Source organism: Larus michahellis, chromosome 9 (genome assembly GCF_964199755.1).
Source record: "Larus michahellis chromosome 9, bLarMic1.1, whole genome shotgun sequence".
NCBI lineage: Eukaryota > Metazoa > Chordata > Aves > Charadriiformes > Laridae > Larus > Larus michahellis.
Genome location: NC_133904.1, coordinates 35,959,345 through 35,982,459, shown reverse-complemented (window position 1 = coordinate 35,982,459; position 23,115 = coordinate 35,959,345). Strand labels below are relative to the sequence as shown.

General features: G+C 39.3%; 1 protein-coding gene across 7 annotated transcripts in view; it reads right to left on the bottom strand.

Moving 5' to 3' along the window:
• The window catches only part of HDX (highly divergent homeobox), a 46,626-nt gene that overhangs the window by 4,491 nt on the left and 19,020 nt on the right, over positions 1-23,115 (bottom strand). For 6 of the 7 annotated variants that reach the window (XR_012588938.1, XM_074599745.1, XM_074599750.1 and 3 more), the window contains exons 4-7: positions 22,251-22,304; positions 11,508-11,654; positions 5,766-5,973; positions 2,328-2,407 (exon numbers count right to left, since the gene is read on the bottom strand). Coding sequence is in view for 6 of the 7 variants with exons in the window: in XM_074599745.1 (XP_074455846.1) it covers positions 2,328-2,407; positions 5,766-5,973; positions 11,508-11,654; positions 22,251-22,304 (489 nt within the window). In the remaining variant the exon portion in view is untranslated. The remainder of the gene's footprint in view (positions 1-2,327; positions 2,408-5,765; positions 5,974-11,507; positions 11,655-22,250; positions 22,305-23,115) is intronic. The other variant, XM_074599751.1, reaches the window with a different exon arrangement.

Sequence of the window (23,115 nt, the reverse complement as noted above, 5' to 3'; positions counted from 1 at the left end):
TGACAGACAGGCAAGTCCTAACTGACCTACTTCTGGCCTAGAAAAAGTGAAGAGGTCTCCTTTGGCCTTCTTTGGCCACAGTGCAAGTCAAACGCCCTAAACAACAGAGGATGTTGATCCAAAGGACAGTTCCCAAATGCACCGACATGGACACTTTCACTTAATTCACAAAAATTCCTGGTAGCTTTTTATATTTGGTTTCTAAAGGTATGTAAAGTACAACATTAAAGGCCAATCATAGTGCTGTTTAGAACTGAGAAATATCTAAGCTAGATCTCAACCAGACTGAATGAATTATGACAGATAGTGATAAGAATGGCATCTTCTACCAAGAACTCAGAAGGATGAGTGCCCAGATCAAACTATAGATTTCACTATTTTTTTTTCAGAGGGAAGCAGTGGTAGTGTAAGAAAAGGTGTTTGGGTTTTTTCTTTTTTTTTTTTTTACTATTTTTCATTGTTTTGACAGTTCTATATAGTCTCATGAACTTTTACAACAAGTCAAAGCAATTTTACTACATCTTTTAGTATACCGTTTAACACCATGTAGGCAAGGGCCCACATGGACATAATACATTTTAACGGTTAGTTCTTGAAGTGTTATTTTAGAGGAGGTTTCTTCTCTGCGGCATGTGTGTGTCTCCTGTCTGCTTGCAGACCAGTCATCAGAAATTTCCTTCTATTTACCAAGGAGGAATCCTTAAAGAGAAGCTGACAGTCTCTCACTAGTCTCTAACAGTCTCTCAGCAGTAGTACCCACCAAGCTCACAAATATGTGTTGAAGGCAGGGAGGATAAACCACATTTTCTGTGCTTCAGTGTCTGACAACCCAGCTGAAGTGCTAACGTTTCAAAAGGCTTAATGTCACAAAGATCTGCTGCTATATCATACCCCGAGTAAGACTGTGATTCAAATATTTTTGTTTTCAGACTCAGCTTGAGGGAAGAGTCTCTAAATAAGTGCCAAACATTCACACCATCTTTCTTATAATTATACATTTTAAGATAGTAGGGGAAAGAACAGATTAGAATTTCAAATAAGAACACCCTATCTCTTATGCAAGTTCAATGTATGTTAGTCCAATTTTAACTGCATACATTTTAAAAATTTTGTTACAGTGTTTTCAGAACACAGTATGAAAAAATTACTCCTCTTTTTTTCCCCCCTCTTATTATATCAAATTATATAATGCTGGAGTTCAGGTAGACTGGAGAACCGAGCATCTCAAACATCATCTCTGCAAACCTTTTACCTTTGTCATTTTACATTCTGCATCTCCATGGTAAATGCATCAGCCTGAAAATCAGAGTGATTATATCTAAGGTCACAGCAGGCCATTAAGGTAAACAGAAGGGGAAAAGGCAGCTGTTTCTATTCAGGCAACCACAGAAAATACAGCCATGGGATTTCAGTTTACGCATAAGATGATCGTGTATTAAGAAAAGAAAGAAAACATTCTCTCCTCTCTCTTTATATAGAGGGAAGGAAATCTCCTGTTCACTTTCCCACTTCAGGTCGCGTGTGATTAATTCAAGACAAATGTTCTCGTCATGTTCCGAGCTCCTGTCGTTTAATCTCTGACTGCAGTAAGAGTGCAATTGGGAACTGGAACCATCACCTGTTCATTCTGCAGATAACTTTTAAGATAAAAATTACCCTACCACCTGGGGTCTTCTCTCCTCTTCCTCCTCTCCTTTCTTCTAATTTGAGAGAAGGCAGGCTAAACAAAGGGGATATATTGCATTATTTGCCATGACTCCTCCCTCTGTCTCTCCTTCCTTGTCTCACTGCAGTCAATTAAAAACAGCCAGAACAACTGTGTTTGACTCAATGGGAATGCCAGTGAGAAAACAAGAAACATCTAAATAACGCCCCGCCAAGGGTATGGGAATGAAGAGCACGTACCCACCCTGGTCTGATCTCACATATTCAAGGTTAGCTATAGAGAGGAAGCACCAGAGATACCTGACTTTCCTAAAGCTACAGAAAAACATTTTCAATTCTCTTTCTGGGTTTTTTTACGCTTACTGTTTTACTGTACTAGGTACTTACAGAGCACTACCCAAGCGTTGTGCTTTGCACTCCAGAAAAGAACACCAGATTGTTCTAATACAGAAAAATCAGTATAATTCAGTTTCTACTGAATCTGCATAGTTCTATGTTTCAGTACTTTTAGTACAGTTTCTTTTAGTGCTCAACCAGTAAGGATGGACTCTTAGCACACTTGACTGAAGTTTTCAACTCGTGAAAAACACTAGTGTTGGACAATAACCTCAATATTAGCAATTAAGGAGGTCACGTTAGTGGAAAAGAAAAGGTATACATACCACATTATCAGTAGACACTGGATTCTGGTCATCATCTTTGTGACCGATTTCTTCATTTTGAAGAGCTTCATTTGCCTCTTCTGCAGAAATAAATTATTTTTTCAGATTTCATTCAAATTTTATGCTGAAGTTAATAGTCTTTACCACTAAGTATGTCATATCTGCTAGATACAAAAGCAAAGTCATCTTTTCAATGTCTGTTCATAAAAATACTGTATGCCTTATTAAAAAAGACATCATATCACAATTATTTCAGGGCAAAGTCACGGCAATCACTACTTGAAACAACAGGAAAACTATCAATTATTCTCTTGCAACATACCAAAACCTTCCTATTTTTAGGTTCAGGTTGGAATATTCAAAGGTGATGAAGAGTTTCACATCAGACATGCCCAAATTTTTTTTTTTATTTATTAAAATAAATTAATATATGAAAAATCCTGCATGCCCTGAAATTATAGGGTACATATCAGAAACCCATCCTGTTCTTGCAGGCACTGACTAGTTTTGAACCAAAAACTAATTAAGTAGATTATTTCATTCTGATATGGCAAATGTTTATTCCTAGTGAATCTAAGCTGCTCTCTTATGCATAAGCAACTTGAAAACAAGAGAAAATCCTGTCCTTAAATTTCAGCCACAACCATTAGATGGTTCTATCAGCCCTGACTATGGCCAACATGAAAAAACAAGAAAGATAAGCGTGTTCATCCCTACAATTAAGTACGTTCCTCAGATTTACTTTAATTCTCCACACTTAATATACTATCAAGAAGAAAATGGTTGATAGAAACAGCAAATCAGAAAATAAACCAAAACACAGAGGCAAGGCAGCTATGATAACTCAAATGATGTCATTAACAGCTACGCTATTAATTGGAAACACACTCCTTCCAAGTGCTAGTAAAATGACACGGTTCTGCAGAGGGCAGAGCTTGCATTAAAAGCATCAAACAGTCCAGCTATTGCACCTGACGAGGAAAGGAGGCCTGGTGAGCGAATGGGCAGCAGATGTCCGTGTGGGATACTGAAAGGGAGAGCAGATAGCGTTGCAGGGGCGTATCACTTCCACACAAACACAGGCGTAACAGGATTTAACTGGAGATTACCAACAGTTGCAAAGAGAGGGTAATATTTAGGCCGGACCATACAGAGACACTGATTGTTTTAACTAACTTTTCTACCAGTAAAGTATCTCTAAACTGCACTAATTTTATTTGAAGTTGTTTCAAATAAATTTAATCTGCCACAGGCCACAGCTTCAGAGGAAAACTTCTGCTAAGCAGCAAAGGCAAATGGGTCCAAATGAGAGAACGGTAAAGCAGGGAGCAGTACACAACCCCGTCGTCGGAGCAATGAAGGTCACTGAAGAGGCACCTCGGGGACTCTGAAGCAGTCTAAGGCACCCGTCACTCCGTAAACCCTGACAGTCGCCACTTGGATTCAACAGCCAAACAAAGCAACTCCCTACAGCACTTGCAACTCTTTAAATATTCATCCTCAGCTAATATAAACTGGCACAGCTATAATGGCCTCCACAGAGCTGTGTTCATTTACACAAAGTATGGATTCAATTAACATACGTTTAAAAAAGGTAAGGCATTACGAGAACTTTAATGCTTAATTTTGCATCAGAGTACAGATTTTATATTTTTGTAAATATTTACACACTACATTTTAAAAGCAAGTGCCATCAACACTTTCACTCTAATTAGGTGGCTAAAAACATCTTTTCCTGTCTTTGAGAGTGTTTTTTTTTGTGGGTTTTTTTGTTTTGGGTTTTTGGGTTTTTTTTTTTGTTTGATTTTTTTTTTTTTAAATTAGGACTAGAAGTTATAGTTCCCAAACATTAAAATAATCACACATCTGTGACTGAATAGTACACATGATTATTGGTGGAAATATTTCCTAGGAAGTTCAAAATAAGCTGAGCTGCAGCAGTGAAACCTACTCCTTTGAACTGGACAAATTAATAGAAATAATTCTCATGGTAGAATAAAGGAATGGAAGTGGGATTCCTGGATGCTATGGAAATCCTATAGTTTTCTTGCACTTCCTTAAGCTTTGACCCTTATAATCTACTCATAGTCTTACAGCCTTATGGTGTTTATGAAAGCCTCGTTCAATAAACGTGGTGTTATTCCTCACTTTAAGCTACAGAGAATTCAGACTCTTCCCCGTCACCATTTTCTTTCAAGCAGATCTGACTAAATCAGTTCCTTCCATACCTCAGGCAAATCAAGGACTCTTAGATTCTGCATCTCACTTGGCTTTCAATCACTTGACCCACTTCTTTATCATCTTACTCTCTTTACTGTAGAATATGACAAAGCTATCACAAATTCATTCCCAGCAGTTCTCCATTTTTGTAGTTCTTTCCTTTAAATTGTTCAGACAAAATGACAAGATCAAGTCTGGCATATTAAGCTGCAATAGCATGCACTAGATCAGACTTTCTTTTAGTTTAGAGAGCAAAGGCTTTATTGATCTCTTCTAATCAGAAGCACTGGGAGCAATTAGTTGAGCTTGTGAAGCTAGTGACTGTGCGGAGCGGCATTTCACCTGCCCCAGGCCCAGAGTGCTAATGTACAAGAGGGAAAGGGAGAGATCGATTTAACGTGGTCATGCGGTTCCGAGAGGTGGAATAAAAGGGAATTAAGATTGAGACATTTATCACTCAAGATCATGCAATTTCCTGAGAACACACAGGCACCCTGTATGTGCAGTTCTAAGGCTGTGAGTAATCCCCTGCTACTGACTTTGATCTTTTCTGCTGGTTTGTATTTGCTTGTCAGAGAGCATATACGCACCACAGACAGCTTAATGGCAGACGCTCTGCTGTGCTCTGACATACTGTGAAGCTCTTTTAGTTCAAGACTAAGTCTGAACTAACACACCTTCTGAATGTATCTCATCAGCATGAGTTTAATATCAGGAAAACTGTAACTACACAGCTCTGGTCAGCTCAAAGCGGGCAGGCTCACATGCATCAGTGCTTGTTTAGATGAGAATTGTTGGTGTGATTCAGGCTAACAGGAACAGATATTCAAGCTGGCTGTGTAGAACCAGCTGGTTAACAGAGACCATTTTTTTAAACCTGGCTTCCCAGGGAAGTGAGACTTACACTGTCTGTCCATCTCACAGTTGCACCAGCAAACTGTGAATTTGTCATTTAACTTTGGGTGAATCTGGCAGAAACAGAGGTCTTATGATAAAAGGCTTCTGCAAGCCTTGTGATAACAAAACCAAAAAAAAAATCATATCAAGAGAAGCAGAAGAAAGAGACCAAACAGTACCTTCAGTATGGCCAAGGTTGATAATTTGTGACTGTCAGACACCCTTTCAGACGTTTCTGAATGTGTACAACAGAGAATCCAAAGCATGCACACTGCACAAAATTAGAAATATATGCACAGTAATAACTGCATTTTCAAATACCTTGTGAGCTTCCTTCAGATAAGCAGATTGATACTTCATCATTCCTATCATTATCATCCCCCACTTCAGTAGCAGTTTCCTCTCCTGGATTAAGTGCTGATTTAGAAACAAACTCAGATTGATCAGAGAAATCAGCAGGACCTCCTCTAGGGGGTGGGACCTCAATCCCCATTAAACGGTATTTCCGTCTTCGATTCCCAATCCAAGTCTTGTAAGAGAAATAAACATGAATGATATCAGAAACTATAACAAAAGCAACAGGCCCACAACCAAGTGAAATTAGCACATCTATACTATAGGAACAGGAGCGTAGCCAGTAATTGAAGGGAGGTGATTATTCCCCCGTATTTGACTCTCATGAGGCTGCTTCCCAGCATACTGTCCAGGCTCAGTCCTCCAATTCAAGGGAAAAGGGAAGGTGCACAGCAAAAGGAAAAGAAGCAATAGTCACAAGTCGCAGCAAGAGAAGCTCTGACTGGAATTAAGAAAAAAGAAAAAATAATGCTTCACAGTGAGGCACTGGAACAGTTTGTCCATAGAATTCTTGGCATCTCCAACCTTGGAGGTACTCAACATTTTACTGGACAACATCCTGAGAAACCTGACCTAACTCTGAAGTCAATCCTGCTCTAAATAAAGAGTAGCACTAGGTGACCTTGTAAGGTCCCTCCCCACCTAAATTATTCAACAAATTTAACATAAGATCTTCGATCCAGGTTCTCCCACTTCGCAACTTCCATGAGGGGACTAAAGCATCCAGTGATCCAAACGGCCCTCCTGTTCTAGAATATTTTACAGCACGGAAGAAATTGTCCAAGGTGGTAGCTCTACATCACTACACTTTGATGACAGAACATAGCAGAATTTGGCTCAGAGCAATATTATCCTTCAGTTGTCTTTGGTTGGAAGACAAGTCTTTAAGAAACATTGCTTGCAGTTAAGGTATATAAGAGTATACTGTAAACAGTGGTGAGAGATAAAACAGGTCCAGAACCAAGGAACTTGGAAAACCATTCATGATCAGATGGTATGGCTGCTTTAAGTTCATTTTACATCAATAAAACTGGCAGTCTCAAAAAAGAAAAAAAAAATCAAATTCAAAATTCTGCAAGTGTATCTGTATAATTGTTATTAACTTGCTTTCTCTGATAAAGAAAAGAATACACTAAAAATTATTAAAAACTCAAAATAGACTTTAACATGATGTAATAAGAATTGTCCGTAACTCCTCACCTCTTACTCTTTCCCTTCCTTTGCATTACTCGGGCTTTTGACTTCTCGTCCAATCTCATTTCTACTTAACAGCTCTTGTTCCCAGACACTTAGTTCCATCCAAGTAAGTTCTCCACTGGCATTCAAAATCTCTCCTCAGAGTCAGCAATCAATGTCTCTGACAACTGCTAACTCCCAGTCTTCTTGACTTGGCTCTCTCCCTCCTCCACACCATCTACAACACAGTCGGAGCAGTGCTGACAGCGCTAGTGGGACCATCTTCATTGTGCAGTGCTGGAATTTCTGGATTGCTAAAATTACAGGTATCTCCATTTATCTAAACTACCTCTAGAAAGCATAGGCAGTTCCTACTTTTGAAAACATATGATCATGGTGTGGCAAAATGCACATCCCTTCCATAAGGTCTACGTTCCAACAGAGTTTACCAACCACGTTAAAATAATACAGGATCTTTTTCTTTAAAGATACACTAAACAACATTACTCTGTCTTTATTTCAGAAATACCTGCACTGTTCCTCTTCCCCATCACACTTTCTTTAGCTACAGATCTGATAGCATGAAAAAGTTCAGTAAAAAAGGTTTTATTTATACTACCTTGATTATCAAATAGAAAAATTAAGAAACATTGACAGCAGTCCCAACTATTAAAATGGTTTCATGCTGTGCCAGCTGAGTTTTTTTAATTAGCTAAAAGATGACATGCTTAACACTATTTTTGGCAAATCATTTTTGTTGGGTGATATTCGCTTTCCCAGCTTATTGATTTTCCTCTTTGAAGAATGCAAACGAGAAAGCTACCTAGATATTTCTGTACATTACGTAGTCTGGGAAGAAAAAAAAAAAAAAAAAAGAAAAAAGTATCCCCTTCCAGATCTATTTCTCTTTTTTTCCAAACACTGTATTGCCATTCTTTAAGTTTCCTCATAATCTTATGATGGTAATAAATAGTGCTAACAACTGCAAAATTTAAAAGCAAATCTACTTTTTTCTAAAAAAATTCAGCAAAAAACTGAGTCACTTGGGAAAGGAAGATCTTACTTGTCTTTTTACATACCCTTCAAGGCAGAAAATCTTTCATTGAACACACTGAACATGTCATAGAAGATATTTTTATAGTGTCTCAAATTAAAATGGGAAATAAAAGCAAAAAGCTTCCTTATCCTGCATGCTGCTTTTAACAGTGAATATTTTGGAGCAGTAAAATGAAGAATGTAAAAGCAGACTAGCATTTCTATGTAGGAAAGCATGTAATAATTCTAATTATATCCCTAAAACATTATCTCCTTAAGAACTTCAAACAAGATCTGTAAAGTGCACGTGATCAGACCCCTTAAGCCTACTTACTGCAGCCAGCAATGAACTCAGCAGCAACTCCCTCAGCTTACAGGGAACAGATGACCAGCAAGAGTTAGGGCAGAAAAGCGAGCGGGCAGGCAGACGGAGCCAGCATATGCCTGCCCTCAGGCTGCCTATAAGTAAGTGGACTGGCAGGGAGCCACTTGAGAAGCGTGATTACAGCTCTCCAGATATCGAGGTTAGGGTGTCAACATGCTAGAAAGATTCTAGCTTGGAACCTTCAGAAATCCCACTTAATTGAAAAAGTGAAGATGGGATATTCTGAGTTGTTTTTCCACTGTCTCTTGATCCTAAACTGGATCTAGATTAGGCCTAGAGCCCCCAACAAGAAGAGCGTTCGTCAGCTGTGAAGAATGAGTGGCCTTTCTGCTGCAACTGCGTGATGTTGTTGCTAAACTCAGACTGAAGCACTACCTTCCACAATCCAGCCTTAATCTGATGAGCTGCTGGGAAACAGCAGGGGGTGTCTTTAGCCTGTGGTGGGTGCCTAGGAGTAGCTTTTGACCTTTTATGAATGAAAGCTTTATGTTCTATTAAAAAGTCATGCATTTTCCTTATATTTCTCACAAATTTTTGAGGAGTTTGACAATTGTCATCCGACTTTCTCAACCATCTAGTGTCTTGCTGTCAAGGTGGCTATTCTGCTTTCAGACACTATTTTGGTATGGATGAATAAAATTAGTAAAGAGAAATATAAAAATGTGTAACTCCCCCCATACTCACTCCCATAGTGGCAAACATTATCTTTCCTTGTACTGGAAAGCACATTTGACACTGTCTTTGTACTGGAGATCTTTCAGGCCATTATGAGTCACAAGGATCAATCATTTGTATGTCTGGAATGGCAAAAAACATGGACAAAGCACAAATTCCCTTTTTAAAAAATCTATTAAAAAAGGGAAAAATGAGGACATGTATTTAATTGTATTAAAACTTGTGATATTATATGCATATATAAATATTTTAGTTATCTATGTATATATTTATATAAAACTATATTATTTACAATATAGTTTTATTTTGTGGGTGTATTATTTGATGTATATATATTTCATTGGTTTTGTGTATATATATACTTATTACTACTTCACATATACTACATTTATTTTATTTACATCACAAATGGAGAAAGAGTTGCTAGCTGCACGCTGCCTAGAACTGAAGGTACTGTGAAACGCAAAGGCAGCAAAGTAGTGAAAGCAGGAAGCTTTTTCCAGAAGCATCCTGAGTCCAACTCCTGTTGGCTGAGCATGCAGTGGAGGGTAGAGCTGCTGTCGTTCACTCATGCCTCACAGCTGACTGCGTCGTTGCCGAGTCCTGACTCACGAGAAGGAGACGATGCCGCACACTTACCTCCAGACCTCAGTGCTTCCTACTGAAGCAAACGCAGGTTGGCAGGTAAGGAGAGACACGATACGATGTGCCTATATAGATCCCAAAACAAACTTAGGACAGATCCTCTAGAGCACATGATGGAAAATACCTGTCCTACAGCTGGGACACACACAACATGCCTTAGAGAAAAGACAACAGGAGTCACTGAAGATCACGCAGGTGCTGTAGCATTAATTCATCCCTTACAAACAAAAATCATAATTCAGCATGGTGAAGGACCAACCTCCATCTAATTCTTGCTATAGTTCTCAAGTCTGCCATATAGAGGAACCAGAGGCAGAGTTAAGACAACACTGGTAACAACACTAGTTACTATGAGGAAAAGAAATCTTTTTGTTCATTCGCGTGTGCATGTTCTAAAATAGGTTACGCCAGAGAGTCTTAGGGAGTTGATTAGAGCCTAGTACATCTGCCCTGAAGACAAAAGCACTTCCAGCAGATGCTATTGAAAGATGTGTACAGAACTCCATACTGTCATCCTGTGCGTGCCAATAAGGATGTTCTTAAGGGAACAAACTAAGGGAGGTGAAGCATGAGTGTCAGTATTACTGTCCTATGAATAAGGTATTTCATATGCAGGAATCCATTTTGAGATGCTGTCAGTGGAAACAGCTTCACCTTCCAGAAAGCAAACTGAAGAGCTTGGAAAATATAGAGCAGCTTTATTCTCTACAGAGAAAAGAGTAATTCTTTTCAGCCTCCAAAAGCACAATTTATTTTTTTATAATTCATATGGGCTCAGGAAAGCAAGCAAGTAAATAATCGAATTAGCGTTCAATACTGGAAGTAGCTTTGGTACCATTTTGATATACTAACCCAAGAGAGATCTCCCCAAAAGAAGAGTTTCAAGTAAGGGCTCCTAGTTCCACTTTTGTAGCAACATCAGAATTTTAAGAAAGAGGTGGAAAAAAAAGGATGAAGGCTGAAAGGACTAGTCACAATTGTCACACCTGTTAAGAGGGAAAGGAAGACTCTAATCACGTTTTTGTACTGACTGCAAAGACAGTCAGACTATTTTTTGAAGAATGGAAACACTCTGCGCACATGAGACACCCACAGTTTGAGAGTGATGATGTAGGTCTGGTAATTGGGAATACAGTGGCAACAACTGGTGCTGTACCAAACTTCCTGACTTCTGGAACAGATGATGGGGAGTGGTTCTCAGGAATCGGGTTATCCACACCAAACCTGTACTTTCTAAAGCAATCCTTCCTCAATGACACCTATACAGACCATCAAACTGAAGCGACCCAGAATTCTTCACAGTACCCTTTGCCCTCTGTCACAGCTCAACCTGGCCTCAAGACAGTCTCGTAATATATTTTTTTCCTACTTTTGAGCATTTTCTTTCATATGTCTACAATGATTTTTTTCCTATAAGCATTAACGAGAAATATTTTCCCTGTATCTTTAGAAAGGCTTTTTTTGTGTTTCTTAATAGCAATATAAATAGCACTTTTCAGTCTTCTAGGATATCCCTAAACAACATAACACTTTTACTTAAAATCTTACTCAAAGCTAAAGAGAATGTCAAATGGCTCGTAGTGCTACTCCTGCTGCTGATCAATAAGACTCTTACCTGAGGGCTTTTTTCTATATATAGACTGCAGAAGGAGCAAGAGAGCACTTCCCAACGTGGTCATTCATTATGTAATACATGAAATCTATTTCAAGCTTCCTCATGAAATTTTTAAAGGCTTTCATCTGTCCTATTTTTGCTTCTGCGACAAGATAGGGGAAGACTCTGGATTTCTTACCCGCACTATTTCACAGTCAACATTTAATTCTGCAGCCACAGCTTCAATTTTCTCTCTGCAGACTGAGCCCAGGCTGGTCATACCATTGTCCCAGTATTTCTTTAGGGTAGCTAAATCTCGGTCACTAAATTGTGTGCGGTCCTGTAACTGTAAGATAAAAAAAAATACTGTTAGATGAAAAAAAAAATTCTGCTTATGCTGTTCATTTGATTTCCAGAGGTCTTGCATACAGTAAGACACACGTTATACTGTCTCCATGGCTTTTCTTCTCTTTTAACTCTCCCTTAAGAATTATTTTTTTTTTAGTTTGTTTTTTTATCCAGGGCAGTACAGAGTTCCCTGGGATTTGCTTTAAAGGCAATGGCAGTGCTAATGCAAATTTAAAAGCACTTCAGCTTTGTTTCAACTCCACCTGATTTTTTTAATTTGTTTTATCTCATTCTGTAAGGCTTTACTGAAAATAACTGTTTTCCCCTTGTGCTGTTTACTCTCTCCACCCAATTTATGCAAATTATTCCTTAAGGCTTTTCAAGTTTCTCACCCTCCCCCACCCAAAGTTCTTTTATCTTACTGCAAACTACAATACATGCATAATTCAAAGGATTCTGAGTTCCTAAAGGGAATACTTTAATGTTTATTTGGTAAGCTTCAGAGTTTAAATTGGTTCCACTGTTTATTCGCGAGTTCCCTAACTCTTTGTGTATATTTATCAAAATATGTGATAGTGGATTACTGATATAAGGAGTAACACTGAGAAACAAATCCTAGGCATCCTACCGCTTCTTGAACTGTTGTGGGCATACACTATCATTCAAACTTACAAGCTTTATCAGAAGTTTTTAGCTCAGAATTTGAACTAAAATCTACAGTTTCTTTATACCAGCCCACGTTTGCGATCTCTCCTGCTATTAGGAGTACATAAATGAAATAATAAAGTCTGCACTAGTAAATTGTAGCCACGTGCCGAATTTGTCATTGTCATTATTTCAACAGTTGAATTTTGTAAGACAATCATTATTTCAATATCTGAAATCTGAGTTTGCTCATTTAAAAATTGTTAAAAGTTAGAAGGAAATAACTTTAAAATAGAATAAAAAGAAATTTTGCAGAACTAGAATCATTTGACAATCTTGTACAGTTATCAGCTTCAATTTCTGCTAATCTTCAGAATATGGTAATCCTTGCGATTTTCTTCTTTTAAAAATTACTATTTCTCAAAACGTTAGAAGCACTTGAGTCTCCTTAATATATGAATATAAAATAGTGGTATCAAAACCTTGTCTCCTGAAAATTATCCCAGGTGGTCCAGGAAAAAAAAACAAACAACAGAACTGTTGTAGACAAATATGGTCTATTATTAACTGCTACTAGGCACTGAGATATTTTCTTGGCAGAATCAGAGAAGCTGTTTTCACCCTGCCCATCCATTAGCCGGGATCACAGGACACGAGGAGGTCCTCGTGGGCACACCACCCATGCCGCCAGCAAGCGGCTCTCCTCTGCTCCTGCTCAGGAGATGCACTCCCAGATGGCACGCTGCAGTCTATTTTAATCTAAAAGGAATCCAGCTGGCATGTTTCGAGGCTGCTCTAGGATGAGAGGCAAAGTGCAGTAAGTGGCCTTCACCTCCAGAGCACCCTGCTGACCAAAGCCAAATCCCTGGTGCCCATCCACCCGTAGCAGATGCAGGTCTTCCTGCACGCCTGACCTGAGCTCCTCCTCCCTACAAGCCATTTTCAAAGAACAAAAGTAGAGTTATCTCCTGAATCACTGCAGCCGTATCTCCTTTTATAGCTGTTGGAAAAATAGATTGTAACTTCTGAAAGTGATGGGAAGAGCTCTTTCTCGTTCTGCAGTCGGGGAGAGGCAGCCAAGTGCTGAGGAGAGGGAAGGCAGACAGGAGCGTGGCAGCAACACTCAAACTACACGGAGAAACAAGTCACTCTGGCCTGTCCTGCTTTCCTGAATGCACAGGTAGCTCAGGGCAACTTCACCTTCTAAAGTATACCAAGCATTTTAAAACATAACTAACTACGTAACATTCGCTGTTGGTTTTGGGAGAGTTCACTCTGACAACACTGCTGCAACAATCCACCACTCACACAGCTTACTGCGATCCGTACTTGCCAGGAAAATAAAATAGAAAGTTTCTTCATATTCAGTATGCATAGCTTAAAGAAACAGCCCTGGAACATGCTGTGGAAATTCCGCCTCCCCAGCAGAGGGGTGAAAAGAGAGAAGCAAAAGGCAATCCGTCTCATATTCCTTCATCTGTAAGGAAGCGGCCCCAGTTAGTGCTGTCTTCTGTCCCCGAATTTGTTGCAATGGCCAAATGAGAACAAAACCCAAAGAAAGTAGAGCTGGTGTTGGAGTAAGTTCAGATATTTTCTGCTTGCCACATGATTTTCTAGTCATCTAAGAAAATGCTCCTTCTCCTGAAACAATATAGGGCAAGAATACTCGCTAACAGAAAAGCCGTATATTTGTGATATGCAAATGGCCCCCACGTTAGACAAAAGACATGCAATAACTGACTGCAGAGTTACCAAAGGGATGGTGCTGTGGGAAGGGTGCAGGGGCTGCTCAGCTTTTACTTACTAAATACAAGGATTTTTAGTGGAGCAAGCAGTGTTCACCAAAACCATGGGGCCTTGAAAAATTTTACTTAAAAAGGCGGTGTCATATCTTTTCCATTTCAGGTGGATGTATATTAATTCTGATGATCTCCTACAAGTGTTTTAATAAGATTCTTAGTAGATAAAACACTGTTCACTGGTTTTCACCTCACAGCTGCTATATAATTTTGCTACAAGACCAGGATTGCAGAGTCAGTCTCAACATCTTAGATCAAAGCAGATGTTTTAAAATTATGGGAACTCTCTGCAGCTACATTCCCAAAGTTGTCTTTTGCAGCCACTTACTCTGGAAATGGAGAGGTCGGAAAGAAAAAAAAAAAGATAACTTAAAGCTTTTGCTTTACCTCGTCAAAAATGATCCCTAGTGTTTCAGGTGACAATATGTATTTCTGCTTTTTTGTTGCTGTTGCAGTTAGTGCCACTCCAGGTACTTTATCCTTTCACTCGTTCCTGAAGAGCTCGTGCAGCAGCACATGAATCACACTGACAGCAATTGCAGGTCAGAGAAGGAAATGGAGAACAAGTTTTTCCAGTCAACTGATATGAAAGAAAAAACAAAACCCCCACAACACTCACCACATGAAAGAGTCTGGAAAACAGGAACAAAACTGAGGGGAAAAACAAGCGTGTGTAAATAGAGGACTGTATGAAAAGTCAGGTCCCCCTCAGGGTTGAGGAGAGCAGCCTTACTGTGATGCCTGGCTCAGACACCCTGGCAAACTCAGCGTATTCTCATTCCACTTGAACGTTTCTACTTTCGAGTCCGTATCTCATTTTTGCCATTTTTTCCAACAAGATCAGCACTCAGTAACCTACTAAACACAGCCAAGCAGGTAGGAACTGAGCCTCTGAAAAGCTAGAAGCACTGTCTTCAGGAAGGTACATGTTGGCAGCATAAGTGATGAGTGTAATACAGCTGGCTGGTCTTTGCAGCAACGAAAGACAGAATCTTATCAGGTTACTGGACTTGAAATTTTACCATTGCCCCCCCCAAAAAGATTCTCGACATTGAAGGGCTGTGATTCACAAAGGAGTTGCTAAGAGGGTGGCAGGTCACTGGATATTAAGTGACCCGCAGGAGCGGTGTGCCGGCACACTTGCGCACAGTGAGTGTGAGCCCTTCACGCCAGCCCAGAGAGCGCAAAGGGAGATCATTGGCTTACTCCACTCTCGACTGCTGTGCCTCTGTAACGGGATCAGTCCCAACCCTTACACTCACTAGATGGACAAACTTTAGATCCAGACTAACTCACCTTTGTGTAACGGATGGTGCCATATGCCTTTTCATGAATTTCTTAGGGAAATCACAAATTACATTCAATTACAGGATCATCCCCTTGGCATAGATTATACGTAAGTTGACTCCTACATTATAAGCGGCTCAAAAATGACATAATGCTTTTACAAAAGTCAATGACTTCTGTGAGAAAATAAGGCGTAGAATTTCTGCACTGAACATCATCGATTTAGTTAATGACTGCCTCATGCTTAGTATCATCACAGAAACCGAGGAAACAAGAGAAAAACCCCCCGGTCCTACAAATATCGTTACATTGATGGTTATGCACCAGTTAGCATAGGAAAAAAATAACAAAAGATAATACTGAAAAGCATTGTATTTAGCACAACACTTCCCATAGCTGAAGACAAGTCAGTAAGTCGGTTTATATTTTTACTTCATTGTAACAACCATTATGAATACAGCTCTCCTTTCCTTTTCTTCAGATCCCTTGCTTGCTGTTTCGAGGCCGGCTTTACCTTCGGCAGTATTAACTATTTGCTGAATGCTTTACATTTACCAGTTCTGTTGTCCACAGTTTGAAAAGCAGCGAGCAGCTTCTTCCAGCAGAAAATAGACTATCAACTCACACTGAAAAGCAATCCTTGTGTGCAAATTGAATCAGCAGTTCTGCCGAGCGCAGGGTTAAACCCTGCTTATCCCTTGACCTCTCAAGTGTAATAACAACATTCTTATAAGAGATGACCCAGTTTATTATAGACATTCCTGGCACTTTGCCGAGCCCCTCATACTACCCACTGTGCATGCAGTATTTGTGGTGCAAATCTAGTGTCTATAATTGGTATGAATAATTGCATTGCAGTGGAGTGTCCTTATCCTGCCTTTTATTAGAGCCTGCTTTTTTACATCAGTTTTTATGCATCAGTTGAAAATGTTTCAGGCCACATGCACAAAAGCTATACACAATCTTCAGCTTATTAATAAAAAATGAAAGAACTAGAGCTTTACTATAACAACTATTGCATTTAAGCCGCACCTGAGCACTGTATGTTGTTAACAAAAGTTATGTTTATTTAAATTGCAGTGAAATCATATTCAATCAACAGTTCACTTCTGATGCTCTGTGATGAAATGTTCTAAGGTAATGGTTATTTCTAGCAAACAAATCTCTCGCAACAAATTTTTGTCACTACTGCTCAGAAACTCTACCACGGAGAAACAGCAAGCAATCTCACAGAGCAATACTTTTTTGGTATGTTTTAGAGGTTCTTTAAAGTTTAGTAAAAAGTAGAATAGGACACTTACCTCCAATGCTCACTAGCAATCCCAGTATCTTATAAATTGGAGGCACTTCCTACTTTAAGTTACTCTAAATAAATACGTCCAATCTCCTTTCGAGCCCATCTAAGGCTAGCTTCATTAGATACCCACTCTTATACTGGAACAAATGAGTGCCTATTCACTTCTCCACACTTGTCATGTTTTTAAAGCCCTCCATCACACTCCTCCACTCCCTCCCAGTTATCTCTTTTCAGTTCTGAAGAGATATAGCCCATTTGTTTGTTCACTATATGGCCGTTCTGTACCTTTGATCACTGTCACTGCTTCTCTGTTTTATTTTGGGAGGAATGGTAAGATCAGAAGAAGTGCACACAGCATTCAAGGTATGAACAAATCTTGGATTTTTTTATAGAAGCATAGTGTTATTTTGTTTTGTTCCCCAGTCCTAATGATGCCAGTATTCATCTCTGAACTTTGCATTACTTAATGTCTAACTGATTTTTTTTTTTTTGGAGGATTATCAATTCACATCTCAAGATCTTATTTCTACATAATGATAGTTATTCCTGAATCAACAAATCATTCTCATATGTTCCCTCTTTCCCATCCGCACCATTTAATATTACTGTAACTCTTCAGTTTATTATTTCTTGATAAGCACCCATGACAAGATACCTTCAATCTTCTTACGACAAAGAAATGTACCTGAAGGCTCGTCGCAAAGCAGATGGCTAGGAGTGAGTTGCTACTGCCAGCTTCCTTCAGGCAAAAAGGTGTCTGAAAATGGACTGCAAAGCAAATGGCACCTGAAGACACCCTTAAACTATTACTGCTAACATACTATTAGTGCAAAAACTGTTAGATTTTTTGTTAGTGTTAAAAACTGTTAAGAGAATTTTTGCATCTTATCCCACTGGTTGGGTAAGCTTGAAGTTTGCTCTGATAGAAGGACTGATAAATATTTCATAGTACCATAGCTTGAAAAGAGCTGCAACTGCTTCAACACTCAGCCAAAGTTACATATATTCTGTTAATATGTGTTTCTAAACTGAACACAGCTAAGAAGAAAAAAAAGGGAAAAAAGAAAAAAAAAGAGGTATCAGTGCAATAGACTAGTCTAGCCAAAAAATTACCCTCTAAACTCCAGCCATCTCACTCCATAATTTCCAAAACCAACCTCCAATCCATACAAACTGACAACTTACTCTTCTACTTGACATTTTGAACTAGTTTGTTAAATAGTGAGCATTCAGCCTTCAAGTAAACTGAGTTTTAGACAGTAATTACCACGATTCTTAGTTAATCTATTAACGTCTTCCTCATACTTGACTAGAAAGTCTGCTTTTCCAGTTCCTGGCCAGATATGACATTCTTTCCAGCCTGCTGGATCACAGCATACAATAAGCTTAAGTGATCTGTGGAACTCAGATGCAGCATGCCCTATAATCAGAACATGTATTTTGTCTGAAACTATGGTAGACTTGCCTTCCCTTTGCATTAACTGAAGGATTGCTGCTGGGAGTAGCAAAGAGCTGCTGTTCACAGCAAGACTGTCATGACATGTTATGCATGTTACTATCACCTAATGTAAACATTAACAAAGTTAAGTACCTTGAGCTATCCTGTGAAATATTTCATAGGAGGAGGAAAACCATTAACTGGTTATCCAAATGACACAGAAGAACAGGTATGAACAAGGACAGCATTCACAATTCAGCCCTGTGGAGATCTTCAGGTTGGCTTGTCAGTCTCTTTTGCTGAAAACTCTGACTATCTTACTCAGACATGCTGTCACCAACTTGACTAAAATACAGTTTTCTTCCTTCTGCCCTTCTAGGAGAGGAGAGGAATGTGAACGGGTGAAGAGAACTTCACAAGTTAATATTGGTATAGTTTTAAAACATAAGGTAGCTTTAATCCCTATGGGTGCTCATTGTACTTTAAAAGCTGCTCTAAAACATCATTTTCTCCAGCGCACGTAGGCTTACTGTGGCAGCAGAGAGTTTTTGTGAGATTTTTAGATACAGTCCAACAAGGTATTTTCTTTAGTAGTCATACTGATCTAACTGCCCCACCTAGTCTCCTCCACACAATCCAGCTGTCTTCCCCACAGACAGACGAGTACAACTGGTGGCAGGTCTCACACTGACCTGGAGTTAGACCAGCTCCTTTACCTGATGCAAAGTGTGTCTACTGTACGCTTTCTGTGACTGGCAGGAATATGAGGGGAACACTTTAATGTTACTATCTCCAGAATTTTATTTAAATAGGCAATGTTGAGAGAACAATTTAAAAATAAAAATCTAGCGCAGGAATCCTCCACTTATTTCAGATATTTTTTCCCCAAATCTACATGCCAAACTGAGAGGCCAGAGACCTCAAGCTGAAGCTCTATGCAGACTCAGATAACCCTCCTACGGTAGAGGTTCCACAAAAGGGCAGAAGTACACTATTTGGGAAGGTATGAAAGCCCTCACTGCAATGCAGCGTTGCTCCAGGTAGGGGAAAAATACAAGACCAGCTTCCCTGTGAGTTTCTCCACTGAGGGCAGGGTTCCCTTGAAACATCACATGAACTAGCCCAGACAACTGAAAATAAAATCCCACCCAAAATACATACCTACCTACATACCATGTGATTTACTATGCCTGCTTCTGAAGGGTGATGGGCAGAAATAATTCTGAGACCTTAATCTGCTGTCTTAATGACTTTGTGTTTCAGACTTTATAAAGTCTTTACTAAGACCACTAGAACTACTTCTAATTAGAAATTTAAAAAAAGAAAAGAAAAAGAAGCAAAACAAAACCCCCACTCTCCTCCCAAAATAAAACTTCTCAACTAAGCCAGGCACAGCTTACCTAGAATCAACACTCATCTGCCAAGTTTTTCATAGTTAGCTTACTAAGGATCTACCATAAATACTAATCATTCTGCTAAGACATCAGATGACACATGACTTAAGCACAGTTAGTACACTCTAAATTTAAATGCAAAGACAAAAGTGAAGATATTTTCTTCCTTTTAATTCTCTTTAACCAGTATCTTCATTGCTATTTTTGAATCCTTGTTAATCCTTTCACCACACTGTGAAAAACGAAAAATCAATGCATTTGTAAAGGCCGATGCATCGCACATGCACCATGACAGACTACAGAACTCTCTGATTTCCAAAGACATTATCATGAATAACTGAGAGGGTGATATTTCTAGACTAATATTCATTAGGAGTCAGGATTACGTCATTTTACAGCATAGCTGAGCAGACTAGAAAGAGTTTCTGCAGAACTGCACGGTTTTTATTTCTCTCTTGATGCAGTTGAAGGACAGGGCAAGGAAAACAAAACATCAAGGCAAAAGATTAAAGATTCAGAGCATCTAAAAGACGATCTTCTCCATTTGAAACAAAATACAGATTAGCCTTTTTACTGTTTGAATGGCAGTAATTGCTATAATCGCAGTTTTACAACTCTATCCATTCTATTTCTGTTCCCTCACACTCTTTCTTCAAAAGAATTTCACATTTGAAACTGAAGTTTCCTAGGAAGTAGGAGTTTTTTTTCTCTCTTGTTGTCTTACACCTGTGCATATACAGCAGTTTTAGAATGCCAGCTCCTGAACTTGTCTCCTTAAGAAGGCTAATTATGCATTCAAACTCATCCACAAATCTGGGAACAGATGCATCAAACTGGACTGTATTAGCTAACGGGTTTTATGCATTTTATTGATTTTAAAACATACAGGAGAAAAGGTCTAAGGAAAAAGAATTCCCTAATAAACATCCTTAATAAACAGGCACTTCCACATCCTTGAAGGTTTTAAACTTATCACAAAAATTTCTTCTATAGCTCGCATCAGGTATCTCACATGACCACCACGACTCAACCACCTACCCAGTGCTGGCAAGTAGGTGACAGCAGCATCATGTCCCCACTCTCTTCATTGCTCCCAACCACACGCTCCTGCTGCCCACTTTGAGCTAGCTCTGGCACTCATCTGATCCCTACGTTCACAACCCACTAAAGACAGCAGAAAGACAAACTCGGCAGAGGAATATGTATCTGACAGGTCAGACACTTGACCTGGATTACCTTGCAATTAGATACTAGCACCAGTGCTATGGATGGGGTGGCAGTGCACCAGTACAGAGAGCGAGGGAAAAACCTCCCCTTTTCAACAGGGCTGTGCTGTGAAACCAGCTCAAAGTGAAACTGTACTCTAGGACGCTCACTAGCTGCTTGCTGTTTTAAAAGATCATTAAGTGATAGAGGGAAGGTGTCTTCCAGAAAAGGGCTACATTTAAAAAAGCCTACTCAAGAGAACTAGGACTTAGGGAAAGGAAGAAAAAGGGGGGGAAGGGGGGGAAGGGGGGGAAGGGGGGGAAGGGGGGGAAGGGGGGGAAGGGGGGGAAGGGGAAGATGGAATGAGCAACAACAGGACTTGTATAAAAGTACTGGTTCCTCAGAGATGCTCTTATAAAAGTGCTCTATATATAAACAGAAATAAGTGATACTACCAAAGTCTGCAGAAACTAGAAGTGTGTAACAGTTGAGACCTAGCAAAAGTCTGAGAAAAAAACCCCACGATTGATGTGATAGTCCTTAGATTCCTACTTATACATGAAACACTAGCAAACTCACACCTTTGGAAGACTACACAGAAGAACTGAAAATCATAAAAAAAGGAAGAAAAGTACTGGGTATTGCAGGGAGGAGAAGGCAAGGAAAGGTTCTTCCACCACCTAGACATCGTTGCCAAAGCAGCACACATTGACAGTGTTTGGGGGGTTTGATGGAATAAGTCTGGTTATCATGACAGCCATCTCCCTAGCTACTGCCTCTGATACAGCTGGACTAATACGTAACAGCCTCTAGAAAGCTTAGTTGTACCATCCAATCTGCAGATTTAGGGTGTATTTTCATGGTACGCCAGCAGAATTGAGGTGTTCTTCGCAGAGAAGCTATCAGACTACTCTTGAGTGGAAATGCTGTACAGTAATCGAACAAAAGAGTTGGAGAGAGGTATTTTCCTGACAAAAGCTGTTTCATACCTTGTGTTATGCTTTGGAGTCATTTGTGAATTGAAGACACCAACCTGGCTGATTCTGCCTAATGTAAAATGACATATATGTGGATAAAATTAAATTTGAGAAAGTTACTACAGATAGCATGGACTAATTCTGTGCATGTGCAAAGCAGCTGAAGAGATAGTTATCCTCTTTAGCATTCAGTTGCCTCTCAATTAACCACCACTTCACTTTCATAATTAAAAAAAAACATATTCTGAGCACTAAACTCTTCGTCCTTATCATTTCAGACATTATATTTCAGCTAATAGCACAATTCATATACTTGATTTAGGATTATGACCTTGACCTGGTTTTAAAGATATCCATCAACATTACAGTGACCGAAGCATTGTATCTGCAGGTAATGTTGGTATTAGTCAATGTATAAAGGAGGAAAAAAAAACAACCCCCAAAAAACCCCCATACCACACAAGCAGAACTGACATTTTAAAGAATACATTTAGATAAACTTTTCCTTCTTTCACTTGACACATTAGATACTTAGAAGGAAATATACTTACTGCTCTTTTTCTGGAACAACCTGTAATCCAAGGCACAGTAAGGTTTCCTGAAATCTGTAGAGGGGAAAAGGGAAACAGAACAGAAAACAACAACATCTTAGGTTGCTATGATAGCTAATACTGAGCAGCTTTCACAAGACCTCAATATTGTGCATTCAATTCTGATAAGAACGTCTTTAAAACAGGTTAGGATTTAAAAGCAAAACAGAGTCCCACTCAGCCTTACTGTTGCAAGACTGAAAATAAAACACTGTTTCTTCAGGGGAGGGTAAGTTAACACAGTGGCAACTGGGATGTTTCTGTACTTTTGCTATCTCAAAACTTGTAATTCAGAACACCAGTTTTCATCTTCAATCTGTCACAAAACCAGTAAGATTAAGCAGACTGGAGTTAGGCAAGGGCGCAATGTCTGACAGAACTGCCGTCACATGTTTTTCAATTACATCAGTTTCAATTACTTTCAGAAAAAAAAATACTATCACATTAGTAACTGAACTATTCAATGTCAGATATTAGGGATTTGCATATTAGCAGAAAAACTAAGGAGATGAAGCTGGAGAAGGAAGGGGAGGGGGTATGAAGGCAAGGGTTAGCTGCCTTGATTCCAACTGCTTCTCCATCATTCTCCGTCCAGAGGTCAGACTTCATTAAATAATAATCTTGGACTGTTTCCCCTGGTCATCTGAAACGTGTCATAGCCTGGAATATTTTAGGCTTATTTAGGATTCCATGTTCATCTTCTGCTGCAGACAAGCAATTCTTGAGAGACTAAACATAGCTCTTGTGAGATTAATCAATCTCAAGTCATTATAGGCACTATATATGTGAGGAAGAAAAATCTACGCAATTCTGATGACTATCAAAC